The following is a 27,975-nucleotide window of genomic DNA, read 5'->3' as shown; positions in this document are numbered from 1 at the left end:
ATCTTTAAAATGGATGTCATTTATTAGTATTGTCATAAGCGCCTACAACTAATGATCCATAATGTGGGTATACTACAAGTTTATATAATTATCAATTACCCTATTTATTAAAATTCATAATAATGAACAGTCTCTTCAATCATCAAAATTATCTCAGACTCGACAACATTTAAATATGAAACTTCACAATATTATCTGTATCGACAGTACAAAATACTTATTTCGGTATAAATATCAAAAATATTATCTCATTGTCAAAAGTCCACATTATAGTTTCTTCTTAGAATTTTTAGGGCTCGACAGCGTGACAAAACTGACCCGTCTGGGCGCCTTCGGGCTAGGAGCAGATGCGACCGCCACGGGGTCCTTCATGTCCGTCACCTTGGCCTGCTTTAGGAATGAATTCATGGTATTTTTAGGAGAAACCTTTACTTCGGGAAGATTTGCATTTGACATTTTAGAATCGGGCGTGTCTGATTTAGTATTTGAAGCCTTAGTTGGTGATTGACTTTCATTAGATTTATTCTGTTCAGTTTCTTCATATACGAGTTTTATGTCTTCACTATCTTCAATTACCATCACTTCATCTTTACTGTTTTTATCTGAGGGTGGTTTAATGATTTCGTTGCTGGAGTTATCTGACCACGACGGCATGGCAGTTTCGACGAGGAGGTCTATTTTCACTGGTGTTTTTTGTTCGGGCTCACACTTTCGCTTCTTTGGCGATTTTTCAGAGGGTGCCTTAAATTTTATGAAGGAATCTATTTTACGTGTCTTGGACTTGGGGCTCTGGGTAGGTTCTTCTTTTTTATCTACTGTTTTCGTGTCCTTGACAGCTTTGTCTGCTTCAGCCTGCTCTTCAGTGTCAATTTCCATTTGTTCTGTAAATATTAATTGATTTCTTTAGTACAATCAAATAACATTGACACATAATATATGTTCCTAGAATCTCAATATATTGTATATTTGATTGACTGATTAGCCGAAATGTGGTTCTCTAAATCATTGCCGAAAATATTTTAACATTTCCCAACCAATTATGAACGCATAATTTCATTTAGCCGAATGATCAAATAGCAACTCAACAGTTAGCAACTGTATGTTTGGAAAAAACTTATTAAAGGTATTATTTTAAGATAGCAGAATGACTATGTAATCTAAAATCGTTCTATGCAAAAAAGTCGGTTCTGGCGCTGTTATGTCACAGTTCTGACATGCTCCTCCTTGCTTCGCTCTTCGTCGCACCTATCTCTTTATGTGCGAGTTAGAGAGTTTCTATAAAATGACAAGACGTTATCGTATTATTTATTTAGCCAAATGAAATTTGGTGAAAGAAATGTATTCCAAATGTTGTATGTCATAATAATAATAATAATATTCTACTTAACAATAATTCTACTAAGTAAAACGTTGTCATAATGAAAGTTTGGCGAATGTTGGTTGCCAAAGTAAATCATCTGCGAAGAGTTGGTTGGCAAGTGAAATTAGGTCAATAAAACTTCGGCGAAATGGCTTCACCTCGAAATGTATAAATCAGTCAACTTGTTTCGCGATATCGGCGTTGATCTCATATATACAGTGTGTCCCTAGCCATTGGACAAAGCCGAAATGTACATATGCATTAGGGTATTTAGAACCAGTGTACAAAGTATCATAACAAGCGGTTTAGCGCTTTCGAAGAAATTAACAAATTACCATTTTTAGGGTTCCGTAGCCAAATGGCAAAAAACGGAACCCTTATAGATTCGCCATGTCCGTTTATGTCACAGCCACTTGGTAAGTAGATGTATTCTATGAACCGCATTAAGATTTTTACACAAAAATAGAAAAAAAAAACAATAAATTTTGGGGGGCATACTTAGAACTGAAACTCAATTTTTTTTCTAAACTGAATAATTTTCGCGGGAGACACTTCCAAAGTGGTAAATTGACCCCCCCCCCCCCCCCTGTAACTTCTAAAATAACAATGAAAAATCTAAAAAAATATATGATATGACATTACCATGCAAACTTCCACCGAAAATTGGTTTGAACGAGATCTAGTAAGTAGTTTTTTTTAATACGTCATAAATGGTACGGAACCCTTCATGGGCGAGTCCGACTCGCACTGGGCCGCTTTTTACTTTGGAGCAGCCTGTATGTGTTAGTAGCTCCTAAGGTAATATCCTCGAAGAACAGTATGGAATCTTCTTCGATCTTTTTGATTATCTTTTTTTATTTATGACACTAATAAGCTTCTGACTTTTGTAAAATGTCATTATCAAATATTTCGAAAAAAATTGGCAAAAACACTGCCAAAGATTAACACAGTGTGTTTCTTTTTGTTGTCGATTATTGCAAATAACTTTTGTTCGAAAATTTTATTTTTTTATCTTTTGTTCTAATTAAAAAAATATTAACGTCAGAGTATTCCTGAGAAGTAACCCTACGTGGGATTTCAGGATTTGTCCAATGGCTAAGGTCACCCTGTATATACATCCCACTGCTGGGCACAGGCCTCCTCTCATGCACGAGGGGGCTTGGGCTATAGTCCCCACGCTAGCCCAATGCGGATTGGGGACTTCACATACACCTTTGAATTTCTTCTCAGATGTATGCAGATTGAACTCATAGTTAAAAAAAAGCGGCCAAGTGCGAGTCGGACTCGCGCATGAAGGGTTCCGTACCATTTAAGACGTATTAAAAAAAAATCTACTTGCTAGATCTTGTTCAACATTTTACCACTTTGGACACACATTTTACCACTTTGGAACTGTCTCTCGCGCAAACTATTCAGTTTAGAAAAAAATGATGTTAGGAACCTAAATATCATTTTTGAAGACCTATCCATAGATACCCCACACGTATGGGTTTGAAGAAAAAATTTTTTTTTTAATTTATTGACGTATTAAAAAAAAAACTATTCACTAGATCTCGTTTAAACCAATTTTCGGTGGAAGTTTGCATGGTAATGTATATCATATATTTTTTTTAGATTTTTCATTCTGTTATTTTAGAAGTTACAGGGGGGGGACACACATTTTTTCACTTTGGAAGTGTCTCTCGCGCAAACTATTCAGTTTAGAAAAAAATGATATTAGAAACCTAAATATCATTTTTGAAGACCTATCCATAGATACCCCACACGTATGGGTTTGATGAAAAAATTTTTTTTTTTAAATTTTTATGACGTATTAAAAAAAAACTACTTACTAGATCTCGTTCGAACCAATTTTCGGTGGAAGTTTGCATGGCAATGTATATCATATATTTTTTTTAGATTTTTCATTCTGTTATTTTAGAAGTTACAGGGGGGGGACACACATTTTTTCACTTTGGAAGTGTCTCTCGCGCAAACTATTCAGTTTAGAAAAAAATGATATTAGAAACCTAAATATCATTTTTGAAGACCTATCCTTAGATACCCCACACGTATGGGTTTGATGAAAAAAATTTTTTTTTTTTAATTTTTATGACGTATTAAAAAAAAACTACTTACTAGATCTCGTTCGAACCAATTTTCGGTGGAAGTTTGCATGGCAATGTATACCATATATTTTTTTTAGATTTTTCATTCTGTTATTTTAGAAGTTACGGGGGGGGGGACACACTTTTTACCACTTTGGAAGTGTCTCTCGCGCAAACTTTTCAGTTTAGAAAAAAATGATATTAGAAACCTCAATATCATTTTTAAAGACCTATCCATAGATACCCCACACGTATGAGTTTGATGAAAAAAGATTTTTTGAGTTTCAGTTCTAAGTATGGGGAACCCCCAAAATTTATTGTTTTTTTTCTATTTTTGTGTGAACATCATAATGCGGTTCATAGAATACATCTACTTACCAAGTTTGAACAGTATAGCTTTTATAGTTTCGGAAAAAAGTGGCTGTGACAGAATCGGACAGACAGACGGACATGACGAATCTATAAGGGTTCCGTTTTTTGCCTTTTGGCTACGGAACCCTAAAAATGTGTGGCTATAATGTATTAGATATAAGTAGCGATTAAAAGTTAGAATGAAATAGGCTTATGTTGCCGTAATTGCGTACCCGCCACATCGTCGGGAGCGTCTGGCAGCACGGGGCCGAGCTCGCCGGCCGCGAAGGAGACGACGGAGCAGTAGCCGTCCGTGCTGGACGCCACCAGCATGCGCCCGTCCGGCGACCAGCTCAGGTCCGTTAATCTGCGGATACATTGATTTCAACTTTCACGATTCCTGGATATTATCAGACCCCGTTATTAGTGGTGACATTTTAATGAAATGCAAGGGCTGGCACTCACTTCCCAACGGTGCGGGTAAAATTCTGCGCGAAAAAGTACGCATGTGGGGTAATTGTTCGCATCAAGAAAATGTCAATGGAATTAGGCGGGTCCACACAGAGCAAGCAAGCGAGCACGTACGTGCGAGGCAATTTCCTCACGCACAAACCGGCCAGTGTAGACGTCTACGCGCCTCGCGCGTATGCTCGCTCTGTGTGGACCCGGCTAATGACAATAAAATAAAGTTTAACGAAGAACGAATGAAATTCATGAAATTGACAACATTTTATATATCTGACCCTATAATTTTATTGGTTCTCTACATTTTAATTCAAACGAGGAATACGCTAATAGGTTATTTTTTTCACTAGGCTTTGTATTTATTTTTTATTAATTTGTTTAATGTGTACTTATTCTAAAATGGCGTAACTACAGTTCTACGTTAGAAGCTAGGTCTTATCTCGATAGAAAAAGAAAACATCACTTAATTAATCTGACGTAGTCTGTCATTGTCAATGCTTTAAACTGGTCTGTTGTTTGAAAACAATTTTGATAAAATATCAGATTTCTACGACGATTTGGATATAATAACGGATACTGATACATGAATACGACACCAGGCTTTCATAGGAATACGAAGGATCGACGGATAAACACTAACGAATGTAATGTAATTAAACGTTTGACCGATATTTTCGACGAATCATTTTTGGTATTTTTGGAGTAGGGAAGGGACAAAACAATATTTGGTATACTTTGGAGGAGTATATACCTCATGGATCCATACGGCCTTGTCCATTTTAAAAACGATTAGTAGATAGTAACTTAATTATGTGATAAATTATGTAAATATATTTCTCATTGTTTTGAAATTCAATCAATACCAAATATCATTGACAATTTTTTTTTCATGATGATTGGCAATGGCATTTCACCTATTGTGTCGTAAAATTTTACCAATCACAATTTTTTTTTAATTCTTTTGTATTTTTTGTAACAAGCTATATTACATTTATATTAATGTATTGCAGTGTTCAAGAAGCAAAATACTTCCAAATCATATGTAAAAAATCAGGTTTTCTAAAAAGGAAATGATGTAAATTGTCTGATCAATATCCACGTATTAAAATATATTACATAACTATTAAAATACTTTAAGATATTTAACAGTGCTTGATTATTGCATCAAAACTTGACTTAAATGAACTATAGAGGTCACAAGTACACATCAATAGTCATAATTATTCGCTACTATTATGTTATTTCTGGGCATTTGACTGTATTCTGCAATTACAAGAAGTACTTAATAAGATTAAACTTATTTATTTTATATTTAAGAAGAAGTACCTATTGGGGTTACGTGCGAACTTTTAAATTCGTACTCGTAATCAGCTAAATAATTATGCGATTGGTTATAACTCATATGTCCATTCCTTATATAGAGATATTTACTTTTATCTGAATAATATAAACGTAATAGTCTTAGACGATACATCCATTTAATTTGTAAACATTTTTACCCAACAAATATAATAAAGAAATTTTTAAAGTTTTTTTTTAGAGAAACGTGGGTCTAACTCGCGTCCGCAGCTCACGTGGTTCCAAATTATCTGCACACTTCGCTCCCAAAATATAATTATACACTTCGATCCCCTCACCTTGGCCGGTGAACGGTACACCGCAATCTCTTACCCACAGCGTATTCTTACCCCGAATGACTAGTAAGTAGTCTGACTATAAGTAGACACATCCTCCGAAAGGTTTGCGTTTTAATAAAAGTGACAGAAGAGACGTGTATGCGCCTTTTTAGATGACAGAGGTGAGATGATGAAACGATCACGTGACAAGTGACCTCGTATAATGTATGTTGGATATAACGGCAACGGGCGTCCTCTGCTGCGTGTCGTAGAGCATGACGGAGCGGCGCGTGGCCACGGCCAGCAGCAGGCGGCGGCGCAGCGCCAGGCCGCGCGGGCCGGCCGCGCGCGCGCCGTACGCCACCGGGCTCCAGCGCGTCGCCAGCGCCGGCTCGCCGCACGGCAGCACGCACGCCGGCCTGGGGACGGACGGAAACGTTCACGCATTCTCAAATGTTACTTGAGACCGAAAACTAAATGATTGTATAAAATCTAAAACAAATCCGAATTTGACAGCCGGTGTAGATGGCGCTGTATAGCTCCATATACACGGTGTGTCACGAGGAACCCGAAAGATTTTAGCCACGCATTTCTGAACAGAAGAAGGATTTTTTTATGAGTTTAGTGAGGTTAATTTCGGAAAAGGTTTTTTTTGTTTGTTTTTTTTTTTCGTCTATTCACGCCTATTTCCCTGAGGGTTAGGCAGAGACCACGGATTTCCACTTCTACGATCCTGACATAGCTCTTTCGCTTCCTTCACTTTCATGACATTCCTCATACACGCTCGTCGATTTAGGGTGCTCTTGACCTGGCCTTTCTTCAGGATTTCACCGATTTGATCAGAGAAAGTCCGCCGAGGTCTACCCCTTCCAGCTCCCTCTTCTACTTCTATACACTCTCTTTGTTAACCTTTTTTCACTTATTCTTTTAATGTATTTATACATACATATTTACTTTTTTAGGGTTCCATAAATTAAAAGGAAAAAACGGAACCCTTATAGGATCACTCGTGCATCTGTCTGTCTGTCCGTCTGTCACAGCATATTTGCTCCAAAACTACTGAACCAATAAAGTTTTGGTACACATATGTAAATCTGCGACCCAAAGCCGGACGTTTGTTTAAGTTAAATGAATATTAAACCTAGGGGTCACTTTTGGGGGGTAAAAGAGAAAATTAAAAATAAAAGTTTTGAAAAATACATTGTGTTATATATCAAATGAAAGGGTGCATTGTAGGAATCTCAAATATATTTTTTTAAATAATATTTAGATAATTAGTTTCGAAGTTATTCAAGAAAATGGGCAAATAATGACTCCCCCCCCCTTTATTTCCGAAACTATTGGGTATAAATCTTTGAAAAAAATACACATAATAGTTCTTTACCTAAAGATTACAGCAAAAAACCTATTAGAAATCTACAATCAAGCGTAAGTCGTACTTAAGAAAAAAACTTAAGTTACGAGTAACACTAATCGCCGCTGCGAAGGTGTTACCAACTCTTGTGAAATTGTGTGAGTAGGTTTGATTGTTACATAGAACTTCTCTGTTGTTACGTTTTTTTGGAAATTGTTAAAAATAGCAATGGTTGGCTCAAAGGACTTAAGCGCCTTTAATGTCTATGCGCTTAAGACTTGTGAGTTCGCGGTGATGACTTAACGAAGTAAGTATTTTTTATATTTTACCCGACTACAGCAAAGCTAAAGCAGTATGTTTGTAGATATATATGTATGTATGTTCATCTGTTTCCTCAAAAACTTCTAAGATAATCGAGCTGATCTGATGATGGAGATTCCTATCACACAGACAGATGGTAGGAGGTGGCCATTAGACCACTGTGATAAAATGCAACCTATTTACTTTGGAATGAAAAGTACAGTCAGCGATAAAATCTTGCGTCTGAATTTTTTTCTCGACAAAAACCTTATTTTCAAGTAGACATTACTATGCCCTTATATCATGAACCTCAAATAAAGCTATGCCGGCTCTAACCCTCTTTCTCTCATTCTCTCTAAAATAGGTACTTATTATAATTTCATAAATGAGGTGTCCTGCGAAACGCCTTTATTAAGCTAAATAAATAATGCGTCATGAACAATTTTTGCCCTTATGCTATCCTAAGTCTGTCATGAATAAGAAAGTGATACCGTGTTGTACATCATTCAAGAAAGGGCTTAAGTAACAAATAAAGTACCAACATATTGTTGGCGATTATTTTGGGATTGCTTGCATGCACCTGATTGACCCGATAAAAGAAGACTTGCGGGGAAAGTAGATTTTGAATCCGCAATCGCCAACTGTGCAGCGCCAACATGATACAAAGATGAACGAAGCCCGCTGTGAACGCTCTAGTCTTTTTCCAGGGCGCCCTCGTACTGATATCGAGGGGCAGCGCTGCGGGTTCTGGGGTACCAGGCTCCTTCCAGTGCACTCATTCAAAAAGAGTCGGGCCAGCTGTAACAAACAGTGCACGCCTTCGACGCCCTTACACGAAAAATTCGGGAAAAGCCTGACGTATATTTGAACTACACCTTATGTAAACTACATCACTAGACGACCGGTTTGGCCTAGTGGGTAGTCACCCTGCCTACGAAGCTGATGGTCCCGGGTTCAAATCCTGGTAAGGGCATTTATTCGTGTGATGAGCATGGATATTTGTTCCTGAGTCATGGGAGTTTCTATGTGTATTTAAGTATTTATATATTATATATATCGTTGTCTAAGTACCCTCAACACAAGCCTTATTGAGCTTACTGTGGGATTTAGTCAATTTGTGTAATAATGTCCTATAAAATTTATTTATTTATTTTTATTTAGATGTCACTACAAATGGATATAATTTTAAGGCATGAATACAACATTAAGAAGGTTGCATGTACCTCGATTATCATGACCTTTCTTTATTTATAATGTTGTTACCTAGCAACTGTTGTTTACTGTCAGCTACAAGAAAGACCCGAATCAAAACATCATTACTCATGTGTCAATTTTAACCCCAAATTCTCGTAACGTGCAAGATTGTAGAGACTTTACCTCCGGAATATCTTGAATTCAAGTTCAATTAGCTGTTAATATCAAAGAAAGAATACTCAGTTGAGAACCTGGCAAGTCATTTATGCGAACACGGAAGAGTACTAGGTCAGACTGAGATGCATGTCATAGAAGACAAGGCTAATTCAGCTTTGTGCACAAAGATGAACTATGCTAAAAAGAAGTACAATTCCAAAGAGATTAGGAGTTGCACTTGCAAAGTACTTACTTACACCTACTTTATAATTGAAAGCATTAAACATACTATTACGTTACTATTAGGTTTTTTTATTTTCATTTCATTCTTTTAAAACCTTTTCTACATAATATTGGTCTACTTGGGAGGTTTAAAAGTATTTTTTTTTGTTTTGATTTCTAGTAACCAATAAAACATGTTTGTTACAAGAAACTAAACAAAAAAAATAACTTGTAAACCGACCAAGTAGTCCTAATATTATGTAGGACGAAAGTACACGTACGGATGTAGTTGTGTACGCACAAATACATATCTAACTTGGGGATGAGATCAGAGATGGCGCTTTCAAATGAGTTTCAATAAAATGCTTCAAGAGGGCTCTCTTTACCTATATACTTACTTTACTCTTTGCCTTGACCCTAAAGACTGATAAGACGTACGAGGCGCGCTGCGCGCAGGCCAGTGTCGGGCGCCTACGGTGTTCTCATACTCAAAGAAGCGAGGCGGGCGAAGGCCGAAGTAAATTCCTGGGCATCAAAGGAGTCCTCATAAACGGGGCTACTTACAGGGGGCACTGCGCGTGATCCGATGCCCTCGTCGTAGATACCTAATATGACTACAGGGGTTACGCCTAATAGATATGTGGCGCGGATTTTATACTGTAGTCGGTTTTTAGTTGTATATTAAGTAAATAAATAATAGTGAGCTTTACAGTTTGCAGAGCCTCTATTTAAAAATCGTGTGATGTACGGAGCCCTTGGAACGCGCTTTTCAAAGTGTTGTTACACATCAATCAATGAGAATATTTAGACTATGTCCCATAGTAGCAAGTTAGCAACATCTTCATCAATTGGCATTAACTCTGAAACTAATAGACGAATTTCAGAAAAGTTTACAGGACTTTTTAGTCTTTAATATGATCAGGAATACACTATTCAAAAAGGATTCCTCATGAAACACCGTGTTTCTGCGGTAACTTGGACTATTGTATACACAACACAATACAGGGAGCGTGCATGAACTGTAGACGGCAGCACTGGCGGCTTCAGTGCAGTATTTACTGGCGCAAAGCATTATACTGTCAAGTTTCCATTTCCAGATGGCAAACGGGAGACCCTACTATGAAAAATAGAGCCGGCGTGTAGTTTAGGGAGCAGCACCTTCTTAGAAGCGTGAATTGTTTTCGCTTTCGATACAGATCACACGAGATGGTAGGCCCTCCAACACGCACGGTCTCTTTATTAACCACAAAAAGTGGCGTAGTAAAGCGCCGTCTATTTCAGATGTCAAACTAAAATACCCGATATTTCTAACACTTACTTGCTTAAGACAAATAAAACATATTTAGAATTGTTATCCTCGACACACTCAAACGAGGGGAAGGGAATAATATTAATATGCAATACTCACACTTTCAAACTATATCTCGTATAAATATAAACTGCATTTATCGGCTTGATTTCCGTCTTCACCTCGGCCTCTATTCTCCCCGCGGGCACGGCTATGAGCATGCCGTCGGGGCTGAACTGCAAGCGCCTGTAGTAGGTCTGCAGGGTGTCGTCGTGGAACAGCCGCGCCGGCACGCCGTGCAGCGGGTGCGCCGCGGGGAACGGGAGCGCGGCCTTGCTGCTGCGCGATGCCACCTTCTTTGTGGTGATGTCGAATGTGCGGAATACTCTGAAAATATTTGCATATGTAAGGCGCGAATTACAGAGGCAACGTAAGGTGGAGGTGCGGGCGCAGGCATGATGCCGTTTCAAAGCATTTTCATACGAAGGCGACGTAACTTGTTACACTCAAGGGGCGCGCCTTCACCTTCGCTGTCTCTGTATAATTTGCGCCTTACATAGGAAAAGTATCAGGATTCGTCTGCTTTCCACTACTTTGTTTAGTTTATACTTAGTAGTACTAGCAGAATACATGTCAGAGGTACAATTATTTAGTGCAAAATCAAACTTATCCCTTTAATGAATCTCATCCCACATACAATACAATACTCTTTATTGAACACCTCACATAGTTGACAATAAATGTACAGAAACAAACAAAGACAATTTGATAGAGGTAACAACAGGCGGTCTTATCGCTTAAGAGCGATCTCTTCCAGACAACCTTTGGGTATACCATCTTTTAATTTGGTTATATTGCCAATTTAGCTAACTAAGAATAGGGATATTGCCTGTATTAAAAAAAAACCTGCCATGCACGAAATAAAGCACCAGAAAGATATTAGAAAATGTAGAGATTTTTTTTTTACATAATTTCTTTTTCATAAATCGGATAGAACTAAATAAAGCGGCCAAGTGCGAGTCGGACTCGCCCAAGAAGGGTTCCGTACCATTAATGACGTATTAAAAAAAACTACTTATTAGATCTCGTTCAAACCAATTTTCGGTGGAAGTTTGCATGGTAATGTACATCATATATTTTTTTTTTAGTTTTATCATTCTCTTATTTTAGAAGTTACAGGGGGGGGGGGACACATTTTACCACTTTGGAAGTGTCTCTCGCGCAAACTATTCAGTTTAGAAAAAAAAAAATATTAGAAGACCTACCATAGATACTCCACACGTATGGGTTTGATGAAAAAAAATTTTTGAGATTCTGTTAAGTCTAAGTATGGGGAACCCCCAAAATTTATTGTTTTTTTTTTTCTATTTTAGTGTGAAAATCTTAATGCGGTTCACAGAATACTCATACTCATAGTTTATTGATAATGTAAATTACAGGTCAGGCTTACATGACTAGTATAAATTACAGGTAGATAATTATAAAACATTCGTATCCGTATTCGTATTCCGTTTGTGATATTTATCCAGATTCTCTCGTGTATACACGGCTGTCTGCAGTATTAAGAGACCCGGCAATGTGACAATACCTAAGGCGATGAAATGTGGCTTGGCCGACTCATGCCATGGATCTTACGGCTCGTACAACATCTACTTACCAAGTTTCAACAGTATAGTTCTTACAGTTTCGAAAAAAAGTGGCTGTGACATATGGACGGACAGACAGACAGACATGACGAATCAATAAGGGTTCCGTTATTTGCCATTTGGCTACGGAACTCTAAAAAGTAGGTTACAGTCATCACTTGTGCTGTTTTCATATAAATTACATAGTGGCTAATCGTTTCCACAGGTTGAAATGGAAACTGATTTGACTAGCAGGAAAGTACCCTATTGACTTTCTTTTAAGTATTAAACTATTGACCTCCAATAAATGTAGAATCCTTCCTTCCTTCCTTCCTTGTAGAATCTGGATACCATCTTACCTATCAGAGCTAGCTGTCGCAATCAACTGCCCCTTAGGGTCCCAGGCCACACCTTGCACAAAGCCCTTGTGGTCACTGAGGATGGAGCTGTACTTCCCCCGAGATACGTCCCAAACCACCAGCTTGTTGTCCACAGAGCCGGAGGCCAGGTGCAGTGAGTTGGAAGCCCAGCTGAGGTCTAATACATCCTCTAAATGTCCGCGAAGAGTCTGAAAAGAATAAAAATTGTATTAATTAGTGCTTGACACATAGAAAACACCCACAACTTAATAACAAATATATATGCTCATCACACAAATAAATGCCATTACCTGGGTTTGCACCTTTTTGAACTTGTCGAGTAGACTAGGCAGGTTCAAATAGAAAAAATATGTTTAATCAGTATATATGTTTAATGACACCTTCTACATTTGTGAAATCAGCTGATTATATTTAAATTTAATATAAGTACTTAAGAGAGCTTATTTGGGACGACCGACTGGTCGCCGTCCAGTGGGTCGGCCCAGATACCGCTGGAGCGACAGTGTACAGGCGGATCTGTGCCAACTCAAAGCCGATAACTGGCAGGAAGTGGCACAGGATCTGGACAGGTGGCGTTCTATCGTTTTGGAGGCCAAGACCCTCTTTGGATCACAACCTAACCCACTTCCAGATGACCTAGAAACTTAATATTTGGCAACAAGGTAGGCTATTAGGTGTACATAGCGGGAAAAATATAAAACACAAAAAAAATATTAAAAATTCATTTGAAAAAAAAAAAAACAATTTGAATTCATATAGTGTTGTTTGGCGATCTTTTCAAACTGCCAGTGAGACAATTACTGTCGCCATTCGAAAACATAAACATGAGGCAAAAAAACGACCAATTTTTCGGCGAAATGTTGGATCAAGTAAGAATGGGTGTAATAACAAGTCAAGATAGATGTGCTTTATCTAATCGACTCCGTAAATTGACCGCTAAAAAGCCTAAAAACTACAACAACCTGCTTAAGGAAATTATAACTTAATCTTAACTGTTGCCCGATAATACTGTGTGCTTATTTCCCACTAAATACAAATACAAAATTCTTTATTTCTTAATAATATAAATTTTTGTGATGCAGGGGATGGAGCCGCCCGGTAAGCAAAACAATGCTTGTGTTGGGAGGCACCGCTCTTATGAAGAAGGTATAAGATTCTTATATTTGTAAATTATGTATCTTTTTATTGTATATCAATATAAAGCACATTTTAATGCCACACTAACCGTACCTTGTAACCAAAGTAAAATTATTGTAATAATTTTTATATATTTTTTATCAATTACAAAGTTGTCATTATAAGTAAAACAGCGTTCTCCAGGCTATAAATAGTAAAAATAAAAAACCCAAGGGTCAAATATTGAGGCCTAATTCTGTGCGTATCATTTTTAAGTAGCTAGTGTTAGTTAAACGCATTACGAATATTAAAATTTCAAGATTCTTTGCAACTGGTAAAACCTGCAGTAAAAAGTAGAATAACCTTTTGATTGACATTGAACAAAAGTAAGTTATACTATAAAACCAGTGACATATATATAAGGACCGACAGTCGAATCGAATGCTACGAGAGTTCGCATCATGTGCACGATTGGTCACAACTAGTTGTGTTGGACTGTACAGTTGGCTCGAGTTTGTGAGTGATACCACTGAACTATATTCTTAGCCTGCCCACAAGGCCCGTCCTTAGATATATGTCAATGGATAAAACATACATGGATGTGCCCTTACCTTATAAATGACCCAAGTTTCTTTATATTGTTCTTCATTAGGATCAGTAGGCATGGAGTCTTTCTCTGTCTTCTGCTGCCAAACAAATATAATTGACTCATCGTCCCCCGACGCCAGATACTGGCCGCTGGGCGACCACCGTACCACGTTCACTGCCTTCTGATGTCGCGTGAGGTCCGCTGCTACTTCTAAGTTTACTGAACCGCTTTCCAACGGAGACACGTACCATATCTACAAAGAAAAAGTTTCGTAGAATTCAAATGGGAGATCATTTTAGAATTGTTTACATCGGAATGGAAAACTTACTAAAACGTGAGAATCTGTTCCACCAGTCGCTAAACGCAATGGACCATTTGGTTCAGTTTTTGGCTGAAAATCAACACTAAGAACAGGATCCCTATTATGCCAAGAAATCTCAGGGATAGCAAACTTCATCTTGGAAGTATTTCTTGTAAATTTATATGTATATTTTATAAATAATTTAAGGAAGTAAATTTCTGCCTAAACAACTGGATGACAACTAGAAATGTCAATGTCACATTTGGCGCCTTATTCAACTTTATGGGAGCCACTAATGCACAGCCAAATAATGCTCAACCCAGGAATGTATAGCCCAATAATTGGCTTCCATCATGGACGCCAATTATTGGGCTGTACATTATTTGGTCGTGCATTAACCGGACTCAACTTTATAATTTAGATTTAGTATGAGTCGGGCTTAAGTGAGCGACTGTCAGCTAAACACCGGTGGCCACCGGTGGCCGTCTTATTAGCATCCGTTTCGTCGGATCCCAACGTATCGTATGGCGACACCCTTCATTGTCTACGGATAAAATAGAGCTGTCAGCACTAGGAACAAAATAAGTTTTGTATGGAACTTGTTTCGCAAATCTTTGCCAACGAAGAAAAATAAAACGTCAGTGCTATTTATTCTGTCAAGTTTACATCAAGTCCACTGTCAGCCTAATTGTTTTGTATGTTATGGAGGCTTCAATGTTTTGTTCGGGTATTTCATGCAATTTCTTTATTATTTAGTGAAAATATCGAAAATAGTGGACCGTGATCAGAGTAAAGAACGAGTTTGTTACAATGCCACCGAGAAAACGGTTTACTAAGTGTGAAATATGTGGCAAGCGAGCCACTCGAGAAAATCACGAAAAAAGGGATTTTATGGCGAAATTTCCCTTGGATAAAAACCGGTACGTATTGCTTTAGATACTTTTGACCTTATTCTGGTGCAGCAGGCTTTAAACACATCGAAAATTTTATATATTATATTAGTTTTAGTTGTGAACTAGGCAGGGCCGGATTTAGGGGAGGGCAACCGGGGCCACTGCCCCGGGGCCTCCACAAAAGAGGGGCCCCCACAATAGAAAATTCAGAAAATTTACCATTTTATTTGGAAAAAATTTGGGGCCAGGGGGCCTCCACTCCTTTATTGCCCGAGGCCTCCAGACATCTAAATCCGGCATTGGAACTAGGGATGTACTAAAACTATCGATAATTGTATGTTTATTTGTATATCAGTGTAAGTAATAAAATAAAATATGTGAAATTTCCTGAGAACTTGCATGCAATATGACACAAAATTAATTCGTCGAAGATTTTCAGTGGAAAAGTATCTATCATCTATGCATTAATGGTCATTATTTAACAGATTTTTTTAAATCTAGTAATTATTTAATATATTAATCTGAAATGTTAGTAAATTAATCTCTCTTTTTGTGATCAATAAAATATATTATACGACATTATTACACAAATTGACTTAATCCCATAGGAAGCTCAATAAGACATGTGTTGTGGGTACTTAGACAACGATATATACATATAAATACATAGAAAACACACATGACTCAGGAACAAATACGCATGGTCATCACACAAATAAATGCCCGTACCAGGATTTGAACCTGAGACCATCGGCTTCATAGGCAGGGTTACTGCCCAGTAGGCCAGACCGTTTCTCATGATTAACAGACATATAAATACATAAAAAGTTAGAGCATTGATAAAGGGTTGTTGATAATTGGATGCCAAAAAAACATGATTTATAGATGCATATTAGCGCTAAATAATCAGTTGATCATCTCATTAGCAAACACTTGGAATATAAACTGTTCATAATCAAGGCTGTATGTTTTCAGATGCAGGCAGTGGGTAAAATTTGTTGGGAGCGAAGACCTGATACATATTCCCATAGAAAAGTTACATTTATTGAAACATGTATCTGCTGATCATTTTGAAAATAGTGCTTTAAATAAAATAAAAAATAACAAAAATAATAGTAAAGGATTTTATGATTAAATTCTGAGTGTAACGAGGTATTCTAAAATAGAATCCTAGCGTAGTGAGGGATTCAAGTGTTAACGCCTAAGAGTGGTATTCCACCTATGCAATTTCTTTGTCCAATGTGTATTGCGTCTCACATTTTGCTTAATGACAGAGTGAGACGCAATGACATTGGACGAAGAAATTGGATAGGTGAAATACCACCCTAAGGTGGAAATATTTTTGCTACCACGTGATAAATTTACATACTAATTTTCACATCACCTATGAGGAAATTATTATGGTACAAATAAAAAATAAATAAATTAAATAAATTTAATTAATGGTAATTAAATTAAATAATTTAACCTAAGAAGTATGCAAAAAGAGGAATAAAAAGTGATCCCTCCTAGTAGGGAAGAAAAGTGCTACTTTGATCCTTCCTAGTGGTGAATAACAACAAGGTGTTCTAAAAAAAAATCGGGTCCACATTAAGCTCGACCTCGTATTATTCCACTCATAGAACTATCCACTATATAACATACAACTTAAATGTGGACTCGATCCTAACTTGATTTTGAGTACAAAATTTGTAATCTAGAGTTTATATTTCAACCCTAAAATGGGGTTTATCGATATCGATAAGAAACGCGAGCGTGTAGCGTACTACACTATTTAAATTGCTTATGTTGGTACTATGGTTCTTTGACAGTTCTTTGTCGTACATTTTGGTAATGATTTGCGAAACAAACTGATTCCACTCGCTAGTATGGAAGTCCCGTCTCTTAAAACGTAGTGATTGTAATCACAGATTAATAATATGTAGCTAGCTACAGATGGGACAGTGGCCTTGTGTTAGTTCCCTTTACTATAGTTGTGGCGCTGTAAACTTTTATAATCTGTGGCATTTATTTGACAGTAGACTAGGGATTTCAAGAATTAAAATTATCGATATCGATATTCTTTAGTGTTGTGACTACGATAAAAAATACGATGAATGACAGGACCCTCCTTCAGGAAATATGTACTTTCAAAAAGGATAACAAAAAAAAAACTAGAGAATGTATTTAAATTATATTTATTTTTAATCTTTAGTAGCTTTTTGTCTTAAACGGTGCGCTTTGTATTTTTTATAAGCGGTAACATGCAAAGTATGCATTTTTAAAATTTTTTCTTTCTCATTCTCAGATGATGTAGTGAAGAACAGATTACTTACATTAATTAGGGTTTCTCCGTCATCGTCTTCACAGTTCATGGATGTTGACTGTGGGGCCAATATATTAGAGAGGACTATGGATTTAAAAGAATATATAAAAGTGTTTACGTCGGGATTCACATTTCTGTAATTAATTGCTCTTATACGACCAAAGAAGTTTTCGATGGGATCCTGATTGACAAAACGAGGGTAAAAATATTTCACTTTGTATTTAGAAAATAATATTTTTGATAAGCCCAGGAAACTTTTTAATGTGGTTATCCACCCTTCCAAGCATGGAACGCGTACATGTCTTGGCTGGCCATTACGTTTGGCCTGTATGCTATTGCGGTCTAAAAATGTCATACTTTGCAATGTTCTTAGCGCATTTTGCCAAAAATCCTTATGGTTTGATGTTTCTTTAACAGCACATCTAAGTTTGCCTTTTCCTTGGCCTGGCGATCCATTGACACTGTCAAATAAATCATCGAAAAATAAAACGACTGCAGCTGTCGTCTCCATAGTCTCTTGTGGATTATTGACTCGTTTGTCTGAAAGAAAAAATTGGTATGTACAATGATGGTAACAAAAACGATGTTTAATACAACTATACTTATATAAGAAATATTATGCAAAAAATGCTCATTGCCGGCATCGCCCCTGCGTAGTTTTGCGTAATATGCCCCACTGTTTTAATTCAATTACTAAGTAACTAAATCAACAAAAAGACGGCTTCTTAACTATATTAGAAATATGTGAAATAAATAATGCCACCGTCAGAATTTTATTTGAAATGTTCTGCTGAAGTATCCATAGGACAAAGTTTTGCAGGTACTAGCGAACCCGGCTTCGCACGGGTTACACTACTTAATCTTCCTCAAGAATCAGTCTATTGACAGGTGAAAACCGCATGAAAATCGTTCAGCAGTGTAATATTATTTTTAGTAAAAATACCACGAGCATAATATTTAATATAGATTATTCATTAATTTGAATATATTGCTAGGTACAAAAACATAATAATATATTTAGCAAAAACACCATGAGAGAATAAAAAAAATTTTACACACTAATAATTTAAATATAAACTTACCTTCAGACGAGAGAGGGACACCGTGAAAAAATTCCTTTTCTGTGAAAAGGCAAGGGTAAGAATAGCGAATTCTTGACCCTTGGCTAAACTGAGTTACGTCGAAATGTTTCTGACAAACACGTTTAGTCATTAGCTGACCCTTTGTCAGTCCCAGTAAATGTGGGTTAACTGGAACTAGAAACGACATCCACAAATTTCGCAAATGATCGTTTATCAGCATGCAAAATAGTCTGTGTGTGTCACTTGTTGATTCACAATCGCGAACACAACACTTTAATGGTGCCATATTCGGCAGCCACAAGGTACTCAACTCAACCAAGATGGGAGGACACAAGAATTGTATTGCAAACCAGAGGTGGGTGGCTTCTCAGGGTACTCAACTCAACCAAGACGGGAGGAGAACGCAAGATAACCGACGCTCGACTCAAAGTTTACAAAACAACTAAAAGTGAGAATTGTCAAATTGAAATTTTTTCACTTGACACTGTTGACAGATAATTGACAGTTAAAGACCACAGATTATGTAATATAGGGTGCGATGCTAGCGCTAATACAATAGTAGCGGAACTAAAGTTGTCATACCCCTATTGTAATATATGCTCTTTGATATAGACTCGCTGAAGGTCATTCGTTCCATTTCATTCGCGCACCGGCAAATCAATCGATACTAAAGTGTCAAACTCAATAAAATATACATACTCCATCGCCAATGTTTCCCACGACCTCTCTAATTACTCGAGGTATTTCTGCATTTACCTCGCGAACAGCACGAGCGTTGCACACTTCCCAGTTAGCCATGGCACCAATAAAGGTTGTAATTTAACTTAGTTGCCTATTATGTAACTTGGAAGGTATTAAAATAACTTGTTTTGCTTTTAGGTTGGAGACAACATACCGGCGGCGGATTTATTCGAGGATTCGCCGGCGAATAAAGTGAATACGTGCGAGTTGGGTTCGGGAAAGAAAGTTGTATTGTTCGCCGTGCCCGGCGCCTTCACCCCGGGCTGCTCTAAGACGCACTTGCCCGGCTACGTGCAAAATGCCGACAAGATGAAGGCTGATGGAGTTGATGAAATCGTGTGCATCTCCGTGAACGATCCTTATGTGATGGCTGCGTGGGGGGCCCAACACAATACTAAAGGAAAGGTAAGCATTTGTGATACAAAGTAGTACAGAAGTAGTAGTATTGTCTGTTTATAAATACCTGGTTTAATATTTATAAATAGTATCAAATCAATATGTCTAGAAACTCAGGGTAATTTCACTCTGTGCATGGGTTATTGATCTCATGCATCAGTTTTTGTAGTTACCAATATATTATGCAGGCTAAAAGTGTATTCATGTACTTTATTATCTAAATGATAAGCTATTGAAGTCATAGGTTATCAATGCTATCATGTTACCTAGTTTGGTATTGCAATATAATCATTTTCTTTACAGTAACTCAATAAAAAAAGGTGAAGTTGATCCTAATAATTTATTATTTTAAGGTTTTATTTTTACAGGGTTTTAAAACTTTACATTTAATTACAAACATAGTGTTTGTTTTTCTAATGGGGAAAAACAACATGACTTCCTTAAATTACGTCTGTATTATTTCTAAGATTCATAGTTTTTTTTAGACACCAACACAATGTAGAAATGAGTAAGGGGGAAAAATTAGTAGTTTTCATTAATCAATTGTTAGTGTAGATTATTAAAACATATCTAATCCTATAAAGTAAAACAAATCTTACTTTTTATATATGTATATTATCCCTTTTTTTAAGTTATTGAATGATAACTTTTAGAGATGCTACAAATATTCGGCAACTATTCAGTATTCGCCTGAAATTTCATGCTATTTGGCCGAATACTAAATAGCTATTATGCCTACTCATGAAGAAAAATTGCATTGTCAAAGTGTATCACAAACTTTTATATTTAATTTTAAACTATTCTTAGGAAGTTGTTATAAATGAAGATATTCTTTGAAAATGTGTTGCTTGTAAATGATTTTATTCATGTCATAGTTTTAGTGTGCTTAATGATGTGATGTGCTTGACTCTTAACTACATTTACTACTGAGTAACAAAACTATCATTGTCCTTTGTAGGCAATCAGATTTCATAACAAATATGACTATAAACAGTACCTTCATATTTACCGAATATTTGGTGCTTCGGCCGAGAGTGATGCCAAATATTCGGTATTTGGCAAAATCACTATTTGTGGCATGTCTAATAAAGTAATAACTTTTTTCATTTTAGTACTTACATAATAAAATTTCAAAGTTAATTGAGTTAATCATTTCCTGGCATCTTGCCACACAAGGGTTATATATTAAATCAACATGAGCAGGCAAATGACCTCTATGCATGACAATTCACACATTAATATGCTAATAAGACTTAGCTCCCACTAACATTGTTAACCACTTTTTACTTTTATTGTAAACCTTGATTTCATTTGTAAGATTCACACAGACTTTCCTTCATTAACACATTTGCTGCAGTAATTAGTATAACTTGTAATTAGCCATACTTTGTATCACATCTTTCGGCCCACTGCCGCAGTCCATACTTTGTATCACATCTTTCGGCCCACTGCCGCAGTGACTGTTAAATAATGAAAGAAAAGTATAAATTATTGTCAATTGGCATATTGTATTCTCTTACATTTTTCCATTAGTCTAGTAGCTATAGTATTAGTTTGCTAAAACATTTATCTTTCCACTACACTGAACACAAACAGGAAACACAATACCTCTCACTACTTAAGTTCAAGGTCGCATGAATATGGTTTGCAATTTGCAAGTCATTAATGCATTATTTTTATCTGGTTAATTACACTCCAACTGTGATTGTTTTGACATATATTTACATTAAAATCCCACTGCTTATGCAGTCAAATTAGAAACAGGTATACTTATTATGGCAATCTTAAGTATGTTCTTAACATGTTTTTTTTTATACATTTGATTTCCTACCTTGTTTAAATATTTATAAAGTTCATATTAATATGTATGTATTGACTATTTTATTTGTGCCTAGCACAAACTATGAAAAGTCTGTCTATTTTATTGAAATCACCAATGTCTATAATTATATAAAATCACTGTTTATTTCAATGCCATCCATTATTTTCAGCTTAAGGTACCTACTATTTGGCATGATTTGCTTAAAATTATAACACGTTTATTTGAAAAGTTGAGCGCATGCTTGGGACACCCCTGGAGGATCCAAATAGGGTGACGGCTAACCATCAATATCACTGTATGCTTGTTTGGTATAAACTAAATTAAGAGTTCAAGCTGACGCTAATCAGGATGATATTAAATTAGTTTGATATCATTCATTATGCATGCAAATATTCTAGTCATGCATTATAAGATGGTGAAGATGGTCCTCACATTGGATACAGACCCTCAAGCTACTCCAGTGTGCGAGCAGGACTGTTATATGTATACTGTATATAGAGCTGTCTCGCTCCCACACTGGAGCGGCAAGCGGTTTCGCGTAAGTTAGTTTTTTTATTTTATTATATTTATTTAATAATGTTGCCCTATAAAAGGTGAATGGATCTAAGGTGAAGGATAGACGTACTATAAATACTTTGATTAATCAATATGGTAAATACTGATGGAGCGCATTCTGTTCAAGTTCTTTCTTTGTCAACAGTCCAGGTCTTTTTATTTTCAGAGCCTCGCGTAATTTGCGTAATAATTCGCAATAATAGTCGGAATTTATAGTTTTACCTCTCTGGAGATAGTCAACCATTATTATTCCCTTTGCATCCCAGAAAACAGATGCCATGACTTTATTGGCCGACAAAATTGCTTTGGCTTTTTTGGGAGGCGGAGATTCAGGACGAACCCACTGCTTCGATTGCTGTTTGGTCTCTGGTGTATAGTGGTGGACCCACGTCTCGTCCATAGTTACAAATCTGTCCAAAAAGTCTTGAGTATCGTCTTCATGCAGGTCTAGACATTCACGTGAATTAGTACGGCGAGCGATTTTTTGTTCCACTGAAAGAAGCCTCGCGGGACCCATCTCGCCGACACCTTGGAAAAACCTAATTCGTTGACTATAATATTTTAAGTTCTTTCATAAGAGATGCCTACGATGTCAGCTATTTCCCGCACCTTTAATCGCCGGTCTTTCATTATCATTTCGCATATAATTGCCACATTGTCCGTGTTAGTCACCGTTGTTGGCCTCCCGGGACGAGGGTCATCTGTGATACTATCTCGTCCACGCTTGAATTCAGCTGCCCATTTTTTCACCATCGTATATGATGGACAGGATTGCCCTAATGTACTTTGCATATCCATTGATATAAGTAAAAGGGGTAGATATGTGACGTTAATAGTTCACAAAACTAAAATCTGGTCCAGCACCCACTCATTTGCAAATACTACACACCATTATAATGTACATGTGCACAACGAGCAACAAGGATAACCAAATATAGTTAACAGTGCTGCGCAAGCGAGACCCCTATATTTTGCGTATTCCTCGAGGTGCAACAGAGAAAAACTAATAACATTATACAAATGTGTAGGCGAGACGTACATACTTCTTACATTGTCGTCTTAAAGTGATATTAAATCATTTCGATTTTTAAAAAATATCAATGATTTGATATTACCTAATCTTAGACCGTCTCTCTCAAGCAAATATCTGAGCGAGCGAGTTACACTGAGATTAATATCAAATTATTGACTATCATATTTTTAAAGCATGAAATTGACCCTCGTTTTTTACTTCTGAAACCCTGGTCGACTATTCACTATGTTCAACTAACGTGTCGCCTCGAGAAAACCAGTATAACGATATGATCTCAGTTGATAGGGATCTCGAGGTTTCAGGGTTTCACTTCTGATGGTTTTTCGGAAAAGACAGGTACGCTTGACAAGAGCCAATATTGTAATCACTGGTAATTCGTAGTTACTCCTGGTATTTATATATTCCAATCGTTCACCGAGCGCACGACTCAAGAGAACCAATATAAAAGTGTGAACCTTGTTTATTCATAGCTACGATACGTATACGGATTCACTTATATTGGACAAGTTGTAAGTCATGGGAATAAGCGCCTTCAACGTCGGTCTTTATTAGGTAGCGTCAGGAAACAAATATTTATAGAATATATACGAAATTAAAATAAATAGGCACTTTATTTATTTTATGGAAAACAATTATTTTTTCGCTAACACACTAAATAAAATATGTAAAACCGTATGTATTTTATATGTAAAACCGATAGTTTATCTATACAATTAAAAAAAAAATGCGTAGAGGGCGGTATAAAAAGGAAAATTATAATGTATGGAGAGAAAAAAAATGTATCAAAAACGAAACCGAACATCATTTTTAATTTTCACAATTCAACGCTAGGCATTTCCACTGCTGCGGCTCGTTTTAAAATAGAAACAAGTTAAAGTTTTTTCTCTAAACATAATAGTTTTAATTTTTTTAACGTTCATACTCATTTTTAGTCAAAAAAATTGCAAAAAGTTATATTTTTTTAAATCATTCCCTATCGAAGGCGAAATTAGCAATGTCCCACTTTTCTCGATTTGAGACGGCAGCGTGCCCTTACATTAGAATGTTCAATTTAAAGTATTCGTTCTGATTTTCATCGTTTTCATTTTCATCACCTTAGTTGCTCTACAAAGAGGACAAATTAAAACAAATACTCATACGGTAAATACGTAGTTAGGGAGTTTCGTTCTGTTTATAATCAGCAGTTCCACTACACTAATTGCCAGTTTTTGGATGAAAATGCTTAATTTGTAAACAAAAACCACAAAAATCACTATATGTGTACCTATAAGACTTTAAGTGTTCCCTCAATTCTTCATGGATTCCATCATTAGAACTTTGAACCCGGGACGGGACCATCGGCTTTATAGGCAGGGTCACTGCTCACTAGGCCAGACCAGTCATCATACATTTTACTTGACAAATAGAGATGATTATTATTTATTTCTTTTGTTTATGATAAAAGGTTAAATTTGATTGATCTAATATCTGTTCTAAATATTTTTACACAGTTTTCAACATACATAAATACATCTTAAAACTACACTATAACTCGCATATTAAAATTGTAAATCGAGCTCTCGTTAAAAATGTTGTCCATAGTTTTCCTATTGTTGTACAAGTACTATTTAGTAATTTTTGATGGACTATTCCCGATATTTGGATTTCAAGTTAATGCAAGATATTGTGTACTATCAGAAAAACTGAATTTTTGGTTAACAACCGGTTATTCGTATATTAAAATAAAAACCGGTTACATTCTATAGTTTCAAGGAATAGGAGCACATGATTTAAAAAGTTGCATTATTTATAAAAAAAATTGCTGACTCTACAATGCATGAAGTGGGCAGGCCTACTTGACACTCGGATAAACGTGTTACTCACATGGGTAATGCATTATTTAGCTGTCGCGCTCACTCAATAACAAGGAAATTTTTAATTTTATTTAGAAAAAAATATGTTTTCAAATGTTATAACAGTACTTACGAATGAAAAGTGATACCGTGAGCTTTGTTTTTGTGCTTGGAGCTATTGAAGCACTGGAAAAAGGCGCAACACGGCATTCTTTGGCAATATTTTATCGAATTTGATGACAATGTTGACACTTCAGCGTCACCCGTACGACTAATTCAATATAGGTCCCGGAACCTATATTTTGTGGCTCACGATCGAGCGCCTGGTACCTCATCTACCCCTATTACGTACATCAATGTGCATATCATCATAAATTTGCTTCGGTGTCAATCCTTTTTTATGCAGGTATCTAATCACAGCACGCTGCTCTAATTTCTCCATTTTCACGATATCTACCGACACGTAACTTTAAATATGCCGTAAAATTGCTTTTAAATATAGACGCCAATTGAAATTTTGCGGGAAGGCAGTTGAATAATGACAGTTCAAAATGGCGGCAGAAAAAAGAAAAAAGTTTTTTTTTAATTGGCCAGGCCGCGAATTTTTCAATCAACCCTCGCAGCAAGGCTACCCGTGCAATATTTATTACGTCAGTAGTGTCAGTACTCTTAACGTTTGTACTTTAGTAGGTATATTCACGGATTTATCACAAACTAACATCTGAAACCAAAAATCTAGATTTCCGTGATAATTGTCATCGGTCAATATGCTAAACTAGCTAGACGATCTATAAATCTCACAATATTTGATAAATATCAGTAAATCACAGTATTCATTATACTATTCGCCTAAGGCCGCTAGCTAGCCTGTAACAATAAAGTACAAAGAAGCAAAACTTGCATAGTGCATAAGTATTTGATACAGCCTAAAATTTTATTATAACATAAATTAAATCAGTAATTTTAGTTATAGTAATTTTTATGTTATTTTCAGCATTAGTAGAAGCATCTGTTCGTCGTATTGAATATTATGAAGTTAGAAGTTATAAACATCCGACATTAGTCATTTATAGGGTATAGTAATGGCGTTAGGGGTTTAGCTTTGCTTTTGTGTCTCTTTGTGTAGTTATAATAATAAGAAAAAAAACCTGGTTACACAGAGATTGTGACCATTTCTCCAGGTATTCTACAGCGGTATCCAAATACGGGACAGATGCAAATACGGGATGCGTTACATCAATACGGTGACAGTCTCGTATATACGGGACGTATGGCAACCCTATTCATTCTATATATATAAATGCACGTGTCCTGACTGATTGACTGACTCATCAACGCAGAGCCGAAACTACAAATGCTAGAAAGTTGAAATTTACACACTAGGCTGCATTTATAGAGTGTACAAGACCTACGAAGCGTTTTTGAGAAACTCAACCCCTAAGGGGATTAAAAAAGGGATGAAAGTTTCTATGGGGTTCAAGTTTTGTTTTTAGCTAGGAATTCGAAATTTAGTAAAAAGATACAAGAATAGGATTGTAGATAAGATTAATAGAAACTGGGATTTTTTCCCCACCTTTTACCACTGGTAACTACTGGGAAAAAAATCCCATTAGTTACCACCAACTTGGTTTGGTTCCCAGTAGTTACCACTGGTAACAACTTGGTGGTAACTAGTAGGAATAACCCAAAAGAGGGCACCCATTTGATATATATTCAATTGAATACAACTTGACCGTAGACTGACTAGCACCGATGCGCGGCCTGAAAGATGGTCAGTAATTACAGACGTTACGGTGGTGTAGATGCTTGCTTGGCTCACTTTTAAAACTTGTACACCCCTTTTACAATAAGTTTTTGAATTTGCTGTATTCTTGTCCTCAGGTCCGCATGCTAGCTGACCCTAATGGTACATTCATCAAGGCCCTGGACCTCGGAACTAACCTTCCCCCGCTAGGTGGTTTCCGTTCGAAGCGATTCTCTATGGTCCTCAACGACAACAAAGTTGAACAACTGAATGTTGAGCCAGATGGCACTGGTCTATCATGCTCCCTTGCGGACAAACTTAAAGTTAAGAAGTAAAATGTTTGAGCATTTATAACTGATCGTTGAAGTAAAAATATAGTTTATTAATATGTAGTTTATATTTGGAGTAATGTCAAAGACTAGTGAAACTAGGTTTTTGTTTCAGCGGTCAGCTCTTCGTGACTGTAATACACACCTATAGCTTTAAACAGGTCGTAGACTGTTGGAGCACTCCTTTGTGATATATCCAAGAACGAATTAAACATGTCAATCCTAAACAACATATTTTATTCACGTTATAATATGATATGATTTTTTTAACGGTTTTCGAAAACGATGGGTGCGATTTTGATGCCTCTTGTGGAGGCCATACTTAGAAAAATAAAGAAAAAAATATCAAGTACTGGTAAGTGCCTCCACAAAGCGATTGAAAGTAATGAAAAATATATTTAAAAAAGGTGTTTTGGAACCTAACTATTTAGTACTAAATTGGTCATGTATATTATTGTATGAGGCTGATGATCGCCAACATGTTAAAATATTGGCTCTAAGAAAACTATTAAAGGCACTGTCACAGCCATCTGCTGCAGTAAGAACATTTAAATTGCCTCAATTTAATTTTTCAGCCCAAGATTATATTGATATGCCTCCAATTCAAGATATATGAACCCCGCCGATGCTAAAATTTCTTGATGAGAATGAAATAAACAGTTAAACACGTTAATAAGTATAGTTAAGCTATATTTCAAATATAATATTTGAACATTGAATCTTATTCTAAAAAATATTAAAATTATTAAACTGTTATTTTGAGCGTTTAATTTTCATTTTTTAAATCATAGCTTCAGATGCGAAAATCGTTCGTTTTTTTTATTTTTCGATAGCGTTGT

The 27,975-nt window shown here is 36.4% G+C and overlaps 3 protein-coding genes across 3 annotated transcripts; 1 reads left to right on the top strand and 2 right to left on the bottom strand.

Moving 5' to 3' along the window:
• Position 1: 1 nt before the first annotated feature.
• On the bottom strand, positions 2-14,653 carry LOC133515539 (chromatin assembly factor 1 subunit B). Its single transcript, XM_061848088.1, has 7 exons — positions 14,432-14,653; positions 14,126-14,356; positions 12,378-12,586; positions 10,514-10,780; positions 6,095-6,298; positions 4,032-4,165; positions 2-881 (listed from the first exon to the last, which is right to left on the bottom strand). The coding sequence occupies exons 1-7, from the start codon at positions 14,558-14,560 to the stop codon at positions 268-270; spliced, it is 1,788 nt and encodes a 595-aa protein (XP_061704072.1). The 5' UTR covers positions 14,561-14,653; the 3' UTR covers positions 2-267.
• Positions 14,654-17,197: 2,544 nt separating this feature from the next.
• On the bottom strand, positions 17,198-19,217 carry LOC133515545 (uncharacterized). The gene is made up of 2 exons (XM_061848097.1): positions 18,685-19,217; positions 17,198-18,142 (listed from the first exon to the last, which is right to left on the bottom strand). Exons 1-2 carry the CDS (start codon positions 18,968-18,970, stop codon positions 17,481-17,483), a joined length of 948 nt encoding a protein of 315 aa, XP_061704081.1. The 5' UTR covers positions 18,971-19,217; the 3' UTR covers positions 17,198-17,480.
• Positions 19,218-19,284: 67 nt separating this feature from the next.
• On the top strand, positions 19,285-27,366 carry LOC133515548 (peroxiredoxin-5, mitochondrial). Its single transcript, XM_061848099.1, has 3 exons — positions 19,285-19,495; positions 19,564-19,830; positions 26,945-27,366. Exons 1-3 carry the CDS (start codon positions 19,394-19,396, stop codon positions 27,140-27,142), a joined length of 567 nt encoding a protein of 188 aa, XP_061704083.1. The 5' UTR covers positions 19,285-19,393; the 3' UTR covers positions 27,143-27,366.
• Positions 27,367-27,975: the final 609 nt, after the last annotated feature.

The sequence above is a fragment of the Cydia pomonella genome, chromosome 2 (assembly GCF_033807575.1).
Source record: "Cydia pomonella isolate Wapato2018A chromosome 2, ilCydPomo1, whole genome shotgun sequence".
NCBI classification, from domain to species: domain Eukaryota; kingdom Metazoa; phylum Arthropoda; class Insecta; order Lepidoptera; family Tortricidae; genus Cydia; species Cydia pomonella.
Note: the sequence above shows the minus strand (reverse complement) of the source record. Positions and strands in the feature narration are given on the sequence as shown.